Source organism: Eriocheir sinensis, chromosome 42 (genome assembly GCF_024679095.1).
Source record: "Eriocheir sinensis breed Jianghai 21 chromosome 42, ASM2467909v1, whole genome shotgun sequence".
NCBI lineage: Eukaryota > Metazoa > Arthropoda > Malacostraca > Decapoda > Varunidae > Eriocheir > Eriocheir sinensis.
The window spans coordinates 6,016,385-6,028,884 of NC_066550.1; the positions used below are offsets into that span (position 1 = coordinate 6,016,385).

At 42.6% G+C, this 12,500-nt stretch overlaps 2 protein-coding genes across 51 annotated transcripts in view; one reads left to right on the forward strand and one right to left on the reverse strand.

Moving 5' to 3' along the window:
* Positions 1 to 12,500, reverse strand: part of LOC127009864 (uncharacterized transmembrane protein DDB_G0289901-like) — a 57,378-nt gene that overhangs the window by 34,484 nt on the left and 10,394 nt on the right. The window lies entirely within an intron of this gene.
* Positions 7,731 to 12,500, forward strand: part of LOC127009866 (uncharacterized) — a 55,404-nt gene continuing 50,634 nt past the window's right edge. The window contains exon 1 of the mRNA XM_050883344.1: positions 7,731 to 8,035. Within this exon, the coding sequence (XP_050739301.1) occupies positions 7,989 to 8,035 (47 nt within the window). The 5' untranslated portion in view covers positions 7,731 to 7,988. The remainder of the gene's footprint in view (positions 8,036 to 12,500) is intronic.

Here is a 12,500-nt window from a genome sequence, read left to right on the forward strand (position 1 = left end):
TCTTGCTGGCCTCTTGCTGCCCCCCGGAGCTCATCTTTGAAATTCTCTTTAGAGAGAATCTAGAATTAGGGTTGATGGGTGGTCATCAAGACAGCATGTGGGTAATCTTTGGCCACTCGACGTTGACTGAAAAATCCCATCTTGTGACTTTCTTTCTCAAACAACTGTTCTGCAGAGGCAATGAATGCAAAAAACGATCAACTCAATTAAGTATCACACTGACCGTTTCTTTAACAGGAGTGAAGTGAACGTTTCCAAACTTACGTACACCAAGTTCTTTGACCTGCTCCGTTGGTTACTGAAGAACCTGACAACTTGATCAACTCACTAAGTAAAAGTCTCATTATAGGACGACAAACTTTCTTTTGCTTGCTCTTCATTGTGTCCATGTTTCCCTTCCCTCCTGTTCAATATATTAGGTTGGTTAAGCTGACAACAAGCTTTCTGATACCTTCCCTCCTTCCCCTCCTCCCCCTCCCCCACTCCCCGCTTACCTGGCTCGCCACACCTGTGCAATCACTGACCCCGTGTTCCTGCGGCTTAGGAGTCAACAAAGAGAAAGTCCGTGTGTGGCGAGATTCAGAACATAACCTTGCCGGTGAAACTTTGAATTCACTATCACAGGCGGGAGGAAATTGTACTAGTCTCTCTCTCTCTCTCTCTCTCTCTGTCTATCTAGAGAATCTCTCCTTTCCTCTCTCCTCCTCCTATTCTCTCCTCCTCCTCCTCCTCCTCCTCCTCCTCCAAGAGTGATTCCGTTACTAGTTTAAAGCATGAATTCATTGTGATGAGAATTTTTATATTGCCTTCTGGTGTGTGTGGGAGGGGAAGGGGGAGGGGTCGGAGTGGTGGGGAGGGGGGAAGGGGGAAGGGTCGGTGTGGTTTGGGAGGAGGGGAAGTGGAGGGGTCGGTGTAGTGGGGAGGGGGAGGAGGAGGAGGGTAACTGGAAGCTTACATACGACACCAAAATGACACAGCTAGACATGATGATGATGATGATGATGATGATGATGATGATGGTAATAATGAGGAGGAGGAGAAGAAGGAGGAGGAGGAGGAGGATAATAATAATAATAATAATAATAATAATAATAATAATAATAATAATAATAATAATAATAATAATAATAATAATAATAATAATAATAGTGCTGATATACTATAGTTTCGTACTGCGTCAGGCTTTCATGCTATCATTTTTTTTTGTGGGTGTGAGCGTGCAAGGTGGGAGGAATTTAAAATAATGTGTGGTAAGAACATGGTTGAAAGTGTGTGTGTGTGTGTGTGTGTGTGTGTGTGTGTGTGTGTGTGTGTGTAAGAGAGAGAGAGAGAGAGAGAGAGAGAGAGAGAGAGAGAGAGAGAGAGAGAGAGAGAGAGAGAGAGAGAGAGAGAGAGAGAGAGAGAGAGAGAGAGAACTAAACACCAATTCGTAAACAGTAAACACTTAAAAAGAGGGAACAAACAAAAAAAAATAACAAGAATAAATCAACTCCCCCCAAAAAAACAGAGAGGAAAAATAAAGCGTATGATCTAATGGGAAGAAAAACAAATTGAGAAACGAACAAAAATAGAAAAGGGAGGAGTGAAATATTGTACTACAAAAAAAGGACAAGGATGAGCAGAAATATTATAAAATTATGAGGCATATAAGATAATGAGAAAAAAAATACACCAAAAAAGCGTAAAATGAATGGAAAAATATGTAGACGAAGGATAAAGAGCAGAGTGAATGATACACTAGAAGAGGAAGCAATCATTCAGTCGATAAAAAAAAGATAAAAAAAAAACAATCCTTTGACGAAACTTAACCTTAAACGAAAAGAGGAAAAACTGAACCTCAAGTGAATGGAAATAAAACAACCTCAAGTGAATGGAAATAAAACAACCTCAAGTGAATGGAAATAAAACAACCTCAAGTGAATGGAAATAAAACAACCTCAAGTGAATGGAAATAAAACAACCTCAAGTGAATGGAAATAAAACAACCTCAAGTGAATGGAAATAAAACAACCTCAAGTGAATGGAAATAAAACAACCTCAAGTGAATGGAAATAAAACTAAACCTAAAATGCAATGAATACAAATAGAAGTAGACCTCAATTTGAAAAGGAATAAAACTGGACCTCAAATAAAAAGGGATAACACTAAACCTCAAATGAAAACAAATAAAACAGCTTCAGATCACAAGAAAAAAAAAAACAGAACCCCAGCTGAAAAGAAATAAGACGAAATCTGAAATGACTATGGATAAAAGTGAACTTCAAATGAAAAGAAATAAATCTAGACCTCAAATGAAACGAAATATAACAACCTCACAATGAAAGAGATAAATATGAACCTTGAATCAAAAGAGAAAATCCTAAATCTCTAATGAATATGGACGAAAACGAACCTCAAATGAAAAGGGATGAAACTGGTTCTCGCACGAAAGTTAATTAGATGAACAGAAAGAATAGCTGAAAAGTAAACCAGTAGAGAAAGAAAAATCAGTCAGTAATGAAAAAGAAAAAAGGGAAAACAAAGCCTAGAGGAAACATAATTTACTAGTAGAAAGGAAAGAGAATATAAACAAGTAAAAAGAGAAAAAAGAGAAAAGAAAAGAAAAATAACAAGTGAAGAGAAAAAGAAAAAGAAAAAGAGAAAAAGAGAAAAAATAGACAAAATGGTCCATCTAGTCGAAAGAAAAGAGGAAATAAACTAGTAAAAAGAGAGAAAAAGAGAAAAATAACAGGTGAAAAAAGAAAAAAAGAGAAAAAACAAAAAAATGGCCAAAATAATCAGTCGAGCCGAAAAAAAAGAGAAATAGAACAAATAAAAAGAGAAAGAACAAGAGAAAGAAAAGGAAAAAAATGGACAATATAATCAACGTAGAAAAGGAAGAGCAAATAAACAAGTAAAACGAGAGAGAAAGAAAAAATGAAAAGAAAAAGGCCAAAAAAATCAATCTAGGCGCAAGCAAATACAAAAGTCACCCCATAAAACAAAAGCTAAATGATACACAAACACAAACCGCACTTTCTCCATCCTTAGCCCATTCTCACGCACGCGCTGCATCTCGATAACTCTTAACCTTCTCAAGCTTAGTCACGAAATCAGAACTGTACCTTTCCCTTTTTTTCCCCCTCTCCCTCTCCTCCTCTGCCTGTATCACACTCACTCTCACTCTTGCACACGCTACGCCCCGCCCCGCTTGCATTTTCTTTTTTTCTTCTTCTTTCCTGCGTAACGGCCCCGCCTTATCGATGGAGGCTGAATAATCGAGGTTAGTGGAAGAGAAAGAGATGGAGGGAGGAGGGAAAAAGGTGTGTGTGGGGGGGTGGAGTTGGGAAAGGATGTGGATAGGAAGATAAGAAGGTAGAACATTGAAGGTGAGGGAGGGAAGGAATGGAGAAAAAAAGGAAGGGAAGGTTAGGAGAGGTTATGGGTGGGGAAAGGAAAGGAAGGAAGGAAGGAGGGAAAGAGAGTAAGGGGAAGAGAATGGATAGGGAGGAAAGGGATGGAGGAAAAAAGGTAGAGAAGGGAAGGAGAGGTTATGGGTGGGGAAAGGAAAGGAAAGGAAGGAAGGAGGGAAAGAGAGTAAGGGGAAGAGAATGGATAGGGAGGAAAGGGATGGAGAAAAAAAAGGAAGAGAAGGTTAGGAGAGGTTATGGGTGGGGAAAGGAAAGGAAAGGAAGGAAGGAGGGAAAGAAAGTAAGGGGAGGAGAATGGATAGGGAGATGATGGAAGTAGAGGTAAGGAAAGGGATGGATCTGGACGGGGAGGAAGGGGAGGAAAGGGAAGAGAAAGGAAATGAAGGAAAGAAGCGATGGAAGAGAGGAAAGAAAGAAAGGGAAGGGATGTGTGAAGCGTGGAGTGAAAAGATAATGGAGGAAGAAAAGAAAGGAGAGGGAGGGAGAGGAAAAAGGAGATGAGAAAAGGAAGATAATGAAAAAAAGGAGAGAAATATAAAGGGAAGGGAGGGGATAGAGGGGTAGATAGGATAAGAAACGGAGAAGGAAGGGACAGTTGTGGAAGGGAAGGAAAGGGGAAAAGGAAGAGAATAGGTGGAAGGAGGAAATGAAAAGGAGGGGAAAGGCGAATGAGGAAAATAACGATGGGAATGGAAAAAGAGGAAGGAAAGGGAGGGAATGAGAGGCAACAGAGAAGGGGAAAAATGGGATAGGTGGACAGGAGAGAATAGGGAAAGGAAGGAATTATGTAGAAGCGAAAAGAAACTAAGAAAGAAAAGGAAAGGAAGGGAATAGATTAAGAGAAGAATATTAGGAAGATGAAGGAGGAGGAATGGGAAGTCATGAAAGGGGAGATAAAGGAAAAGGGGAGAAAATGGGTTGGTGAGCGAAGGGGGAAAGAAAGGGAGGAGAAAGGAAAGGGAAGCCATAGATATAAAAAAAAACGGAAGGAAGAGAGGAAAGAGAAGTAAAGGAGGAAAGATGGGTATGGAGGAAGGGGAAGTGAATGAATAGAAGGGAAGAGACATAAGGGAGGTAAAGGAAAGGAGAGGTTAAGGGTGGATAAAGGAACGTAAAGGAGGGAAGGAGGGAAAGAAAATAATGGAAAGACAGTGGATAGGAAGGAAACGAGATATTGGAAATAGAAGTAAGGAAAGGAAAGGAAAGAGAATGGATAGGAAGGAAGAAAGGTAAGGGAGGTAAAAGAAAGGAGAGGTTATGGATGGAGAAAGGGAAGGGAAGGAAGGAAGGAGAGAAAGAAAGTAATAGAAAGAGAGTGGATAGGAAGAAATAGAGATAAGGGAAACAAAACTAAGGAAAGGAAAGCGAAGAGAATGGATAGGAAGGAAGAGACATAAGGGAAGTAAAGGGAAGAAGAGGCTATGGATGGAGAAAGTAGAGTAAAGGAGGGAAGGAGGGAAAGAAAATAATAGAAAGAGAGTGGATAGGAAGGGAACGAGATAAGGGAAATAAAAATAAGGAAATGAAAGGAAAGAGAATGGATAGGAAGGAAGAAAGGTAATGGATGGAGAAAGGAAGGATAGGTTATGAATGGAGAAAGGAAAGGAGGGAAGGAAGGAGGGAAAGAAAGTAAGGGGAAGAGAAAGATAGGAAGGAAAAACAAAACAACAGAAGTAGAGGTTATGGGGGGGGGGGAGAGGAAGGGAAGGGAAGGAAGAAGGGAAGGAAAGTAAGGGGAAGAAAATGAATAGGAAGGAAAAAGAAGCAGTGGAAGTAGAGGGTGGGGAAAGGAAAGGAGGAAAGGAGGGAAAGGAAAGGAAAAGAATCGTGCGTGAAAAGTCTTATCTCAACATCGGAACGGTTTTTATGTTTTGATTTTGGGTCAGGCTTTTGGGGTTTGGTCTTGTCTTGCATGCGGGATGGTTTTGGCTTTTTCTTTCTTTTTTTCTTACTTCGTTTTGCCTTTTACTTGCCCTTTAACTTTTTACTTCCTTAGTGTGTGTGTGTGTGTGTGAGAGAGAGAGAGAGAGAGAGAGAGAGAAGCATAATGCATTTGTTTCCATTATTTTTCATTACTTTTTCTTATTTTTCTTCATGATATCCAATGTTTTTACTGTTTCACATTCTGCTCTATTACTTTTCTTGCTCTTTTTTCGATGTTAGTTGCGTGTGGCGTGTGTGGTTGTTTGACACACACACACACACACACACACACACATACACACAGGCAAAACTACATGATGAATAGGAAAAACACTATAGATTAAAAGCACACCAAAACAAAACACACACGAACAAAAATACAACCACAACACAACACACAGAACAGATACAAAACAGTCGAAACAATCCGGAACACAAGACAGAAAGAGGAGCCAAAGGTTGAGCTAGTTTTTGGTTCACCGGAGCAGACAGCGGTTCAACACTTCGCTTTAGTTCACCCTTCGGTCATAGGGTCACATTATCAGACGCTTCCGGCTCTCACGTCATCAATTTCAAAAGGTCAAAAAGATCAGTCGGGTTCTAATGAGGAAGAGACATAAGGGAAGTAAAAGGAAGGAGAGGTTATGGATGGAGAAAGAAAAGGAGGGAAGGAGGGAAGGAAAGTAAGGGGAAGAGAATGGATAGGAAGGAAAAAAAACAAAAAAACAATAGAAGTAGAGGTTATGGGTGGATAGAGGAAAGGAAGGGAAGAAAGGAGGAAAGGAAAGTAAGGGGAAGAGAATGGATAGGAAGGAGTGGTATTTTAGGTTCATGGTACAGAAGAAGGGTCAAACTACCATCAGGGTCATGAAACAACCCCTGGAAATGCCCCGAACTCCTATACAGTGTTGTCAAATATGTGTGTCTGGGCGCCGAAATATTTAAGAACATGGCACTTTAAACTATAACCTCTCCGTAAGCTAGGAGGGAAGAGACATAAGGAAAGTAAAGGAAATGAGAGGTTATGGGTGGGTAAAGGAAGTAAAGGAGGAAAGGAGGGAAAGAAAATAATGGGAAGAGAATGGATAGGAAGAAAAAGAGATAAGGGAAGTAAAAGTAAAGAGAGGTTATGGATGGAGAAAGGAAAGAAAAGGAGGGAAGGAGGGACAGAATGTAATGGGAAGAGAATGGATAGGAAGAAAAAGAGATAAGGGAAGTAAAAGTAAAGAGAGGTTATGGATGGAGAAAGGAAAGAAAAGGAGGGAAGGAGGGACAGAATGTAATGGGAAGAGAATGGATAGGAAGAAAAAGAGATAAGGGAAGTAAAGGAAATGAGAGTTATGGATGGAGAAAGGAAAGAAAAGGAGGGAAGGAGGGACAGAATGTAATGGGAAGAGAATGGATAGGAAGAAAAAGAGATAAGGGAAGCAGAGGTAAGGAGAGGAAGGGGAAGAGAATGGATAGGAAGGACGAGAGGTAATGGAAGTAAAAGGACCTCAAGTATCTCCTCGCCATCGCTTTTCTTTTTAACTACTTAACGACATGCCAACTCACCCATTGGCTTATTGGCGCCAAATTATGGAGGCACGTCAGTGATCTATAGACAGTGGAGGAGTTATTTGCGTCTCATTGGCTCAGCCCGCTCTGCATCCGAGTTGGACCGTTCTCTTTTCCTATAGCTCAGTTTCTGTTGGTGACAATGGGGCCTAAGCCTAACCCTCCAGAGACTATTGCCTCTTTTGTGTCACAGCATAAGGCTGGTTTTCGCGTCAAGACACAGGTACAAGGTTCAAGAGACGCAGATCTGAAAGAAGTGTGCGACGGTGGGTGAAGCTTGCCTGTCGGATAGCCTCGCCTTCCATACCATTGCAGAAAATGTTACCAGGAAAGCTAGCTAATGCATCTAGAAAGACCTTGAGGGTGACCGAAAGAGAAAGTGAAGCACCAGCACAGATGTCCAGAGAAATAAAGCAAATTGATCCACACACTTGCAAATAAATACTTGTAAGGACAGTGAATCGTTACATCAGGAAGACTTTACTTAACCCTCGAGCCGCCCTGCCAAGAAGCCGCTATTAACAGACACCAAAAAGTATTATGTTGCTTTTGTTAAAGAGCACAGTGCCTTGCCCTTGGAAAAGGTGAGTGCGATCCTGTGGTCCGATGAGGCAATGTTTACAGTAACTGGGGCATGCAGTGGTCCTGTTAGGGGGCGTGTGAACTCAGGTACGAACCACGATACGCTTCGAAACAGTGAAACATCGTGAAACAGTGATGGTGTGCGGCGCCTCCTGCCATAGTAAGTTAGTGTTTCTGGAGAAGGGTGTTTCTGTGAATGGGATCAGATATCTGGAAATGCTATGTGACAATTCATGTGAGTGTTTTGAGGACTGTAGAGCAAAATTATTTCAACAGGGCGATACATCGTGCCACACTAGTTTACATGTTAAGCAATGGTTGTATTACTGCTGTTGCTTACATCAGAGATTGGCCTGACCTTAACCTAACAGCAAATACATGGTCTATCATGAAAAAAATAACAGAGAGATGCAAACTCCCTTACCAAAATGAAATAATCGTTTTAAGCTGTGTGTGTCAAAACCTTAGTGATGACCTCTTACACGAGCTTGTAGACTCAGTCCCGAGAAGGCTGCCATGACGGCATCCCCAGAGAGGGCAACACTACCGGACACTAGAAGATGGTAAGTGTTGACATGGAAGGTAGTGGAGAGAGAGAGAGAGAGAGAGAGAGAGAGAGAGAGAGAGAGAGAGAGAGAGAGAGAGAGAGAGAGGCAGACAGTCAGAGAAGAGGGAGAAGGAAGAAAAATAAGCAATAAAAGAAAATATATTGGGTATCATCATCATCATCATCATCATCATCATCATCATCATCATTATTATTATTAGAAGAAGAAATAAAGAAAATAAAAAGGAGATGGAAGGGAAAATTAATAAAACGAGAGCGTACATTGAATGAATAAGACAGGAAATAGAGATAAAAAATTACTATCACGTTTGTCACCAAAGAGGGAACATTACATACATCATGAGAGAGAGAGAGAGAGAGAGAGAGAGAGAGAGAGAGAGAGAGAGAGAGAGAGAGAGAGAGAGAGAGAGAGAGAGAGAGAGAGAGAGAGAGAGAGAGAAGCGGTAATGACAACACAACACAGTGAAAGTAGACCAGTGACCCCTTCCCCTTCCCCTCCATCTCCCCTCCATGATAGGCCTTTACTCATTGGGTTTTCACCTTTCCCGCAGCGGTCAACCCACAGGCGTGTAAGGTGACTGGGCGTGCAGTGGGCGTGGCCAGGTGACCAGGGACAGAGGGAGGCGTGGGAAGAGGGAGAGAGGGGGATTGTTAAGAGCATTCAATCAGTGTGTGTTGCAGGTCAGAGGGAAAGGTGTGCAGCGGTAATGAATATGTAAGCAGGTGGAGAAAGGTGTAGTTGCCGGGTGCTTGTTGTTATTCCTCCGCTTGTTTTTATCCTTTCACTTCTAATATTCATTTACATTTATTCTCTTTCCTCTGTTTTTTTTTTTTTCTCCAGCTGCTGCTCCCACTTTTTCTCCTCCTCCTCCTCCTCCCCGGGTAACCTCCTCCTCCTCCTCCTTCTCCTCCTCCTCCTCCCCGGGTAACCTCCTCCTCCTCCTCCTCCCCGGGTAACCTCCTCCTCCTCCTCCTCCTCCCCGGGTAAGAGGGAAAGCCACCTTGGTATTTTCACAGCTAAGCCTGACCCGTTTTGCTTCATTAGGCAAGGCAGGGCAACCTTTCAACCACCATTAACCCCCGCCCACCCTTTCACACCACGCCCACCTATCCACACCCACCCACCCTTTCACACCACCCCCACCTATCCACATCCAACCCTCCTATGCATACCACACACACCCATACCCCCCCCCGCCTGCCCATGCCCTCCCCGCCCACTCATTCATACCCCCACCCACCTATCCACACCCCGCCCACCCATCCATGCCTCACCCACACACCCATCTACACACCCTCACAAGCTATCACAGTACCCGCCTCTTTTTCTTGGTTCTCCATACCCACACTCATCATCCAATTCCATCCACGTCAATATCCACACTGCACCCGCCGACCCCCCCCCCCCACGATAATGTACCCGAATCTTTTTCCATATTGTCGTATTCCCTCATCCATCATCCTCTTGTATTCACTATCCTAGCTCATCCAACCCACATCCACACCTCACACAACCTCACTCCTTTGCTAACGGATGCACCCATAGCTATTTTTATCATCCACTTCCTCTTCATCCTTATCATCCACACCCTCTCCATTCTTATCATCCACACCCTCTCCATTCTTATCATCCACACCCTCTCCATTCTTATCATCCACACCCTCTCCATTCTTATCATCCACACCCTCTCCATTCTTATCATCCACACCCTTACCATTCTTATCATCCACACCCTCTCCATTCTTATCATCCACACCCTCCCCATTCTTATCATCCACACCCTCTCCATTCTTATCATCCACACCCTCTCCATACTTATCATCCACACTCCATTCTTATCATCCACACCCTCACCATTCTTATCATCCACACCCTCTCCATTCTTATCATCCACACCCTCGCCATTCTTATCATCCACACCCTCTCCATTCTTATCATCCACACCCTCTCCATTCTTATCATCCACACCCTCCCCATTCTTATCATCCACACCCTCCCCATTCTTATCATCCACTCCCTCTCCATTCTTATCATCCACACCCTCCCCATTCTTATCATCCACACCCTCTCCATTCTTATCATCCACACCCTCCCCATTCTTATCATCCACACCCTTACCATTCTTATCATCCACACCCTCTCCATTCTTATCATCCACACCCTCTCCATTCTTATCATCCACACCCTCTCCATTCTTATCATCCACACCCTCCCCATTCTTATCATCCACACCCTCTCCATTCTTATCATCCACACCCTCCCCATTCTTATCATCCACACCCTCTCCATTCTTATCATCCACACCCTCTCCATTCTTATCATCCACACCCTCTCCATTCTTATCATCCACACCCTCCCCATTCTTATCATCCACACCCTCTCCATTCTTATCATCCACATCCTCTCCATTTTTATCATCCACTCCCTCTCCATTCTTATCATCCACACCCTCCCCATTCTTATCATCCACTCCCTCTCCATTCTTATCATCCACTCCCTCTCCATTCTTATCATCCACACCCTTTCCATTCTTATCATCCACTCCCTCTCCATTCTTATCATCCACTCCCTCTCCATTCTTATCATCCACACCCTCTCCATTCTTATCATCCACACCCTCTCCATTCTTATCATCCACACCCTCTCCATTCTTATCATCCACACCCTCTCCATTCTTATCATCCACACCCTCTCCATTCTTATCATCCACACCCTCTCCTTTCTTATCATCCACTCCCTCTCCATTCTTATCATCCACACCCTCTCCATTCTTATCATCCACACCCTCTCCATTCTTATCATCCACACCCTTTCCATTCTTATCATCCACACCCTTTCCATTCTTATCATCCACACCCTCCCCATTCTTATCATCCACTCCCTCTCCATTCTTACACTCGATATATCAGCACTTCTTCCTTACCTATTTACACCTTCATCTATTCTCCTCCATCCACATCAACATACCATCCACATTCTACCTACATCTAAACAATAAGTACTCATCTATATTCACTACATTTACGTTTTTTTTTTGCTATATTTATACGCTTATGTTCACCTCCCCATCCCCATGCACGCTATCCACTCCCTATTTAGCTATCCACACATCCACCTTCAGCCTAGCCGACCTCATCCACCTTTACCAATGCACTAATGCCATATCTGCTTCCATTTAAACCTCGTTATGAAAGATAAAAGGGGCACCATTTTTATTACCTTGAAACTTTCCCTTTTGCCTTTCCTAAGCTGTACCCCTTACCTTACCTTACCATACTTGCCTTACCTTGCCTTACCTTACCATACTTACCTTACCTTGTCTTACCTTACTTGCCTTACCTTGCCTTACCTTACCTTACCTTACCTTACCTTACCTTACCATATCTTTCCTTACCAACATTAACTTACCTTGCTACACTTACCCTTATCTAAATCCTTCCCTTGCCTATAATCCCCGCCCCTCACACACACACACACACACACACACACACACACACACACACACACACACACACACACACACACCTCCTCATCTGCCCTCAATCCACTTCTGCCCACACACACACTTTTTTTTTCTATCCACGTAAGTCGTCCCACCCACACACCTTCTATTGCATTCCAAACATCCACACACATCCACACACACACACACACACACAAACACACACACGATCCACTCTTTATCCACACATATCCACCTACATAACCTAGAGAAAGAACGTGAAAGAGAAGGGAGGAGTAGGGAATAAAGAAGAAGAAGAAGGAGAAAGAGAAGAAAACAAAAGTAAAAAAAGCAGGTCAGCTACGAAGCTAATGAAGAAGACATGACGAGAGAGAAAATGGAGAGAGAGAGAGAGAGAGAGAGAGAGAGAGAGAGAGAGAGAGAGAGAGAGAGAGAGAGAGAGAGAGAGAGAGAGAGAGAGAGAGAGAGAGAGAGAGAGAGAGAGAGAGAGAGTAAAAGAGAAAGCCAAGGAATTATACACGAAAGAAAAAGCAAGAATGAAGAAGAGAGAGAAGCAGGTACAGGAAGTCGAGATTTCCATTGGAGGCAAAAAAGGAAAGGAAAGAGAAACGAGAAGAAAAGATTAACGGAAGAGACTAGACAAGCGTGGAAAAAGAAGAAGAAGAAGAAGAAGAAGAAGAAGAAGAAGAAGAAGAAGAAGAAGAAGAAAAGGAAAAAAAGAAAAGAAAAAAGAGAAGGAAAAAAAGAAGGAAACAAAGGGAAAAAAGGAAAAAAGGAGAAAAGAAGGAAAAAAGAAAAAAAAGAAAAAAAGAAGAAATATACTCCGATCTAGAAATGCCAGATAGAAAGGTCAGAGAAGCTTATAAATAGATAGATAGACAGATAAATAGATAAGGAGAGAGAGAGAGAGAGAGAGAGAGAGAGAGAGAGAGAGAGAGAGAGAGAGAGAGAGAGAACAAACAAACACCTGTATAGCCATTTACCAGTAAGTTACCT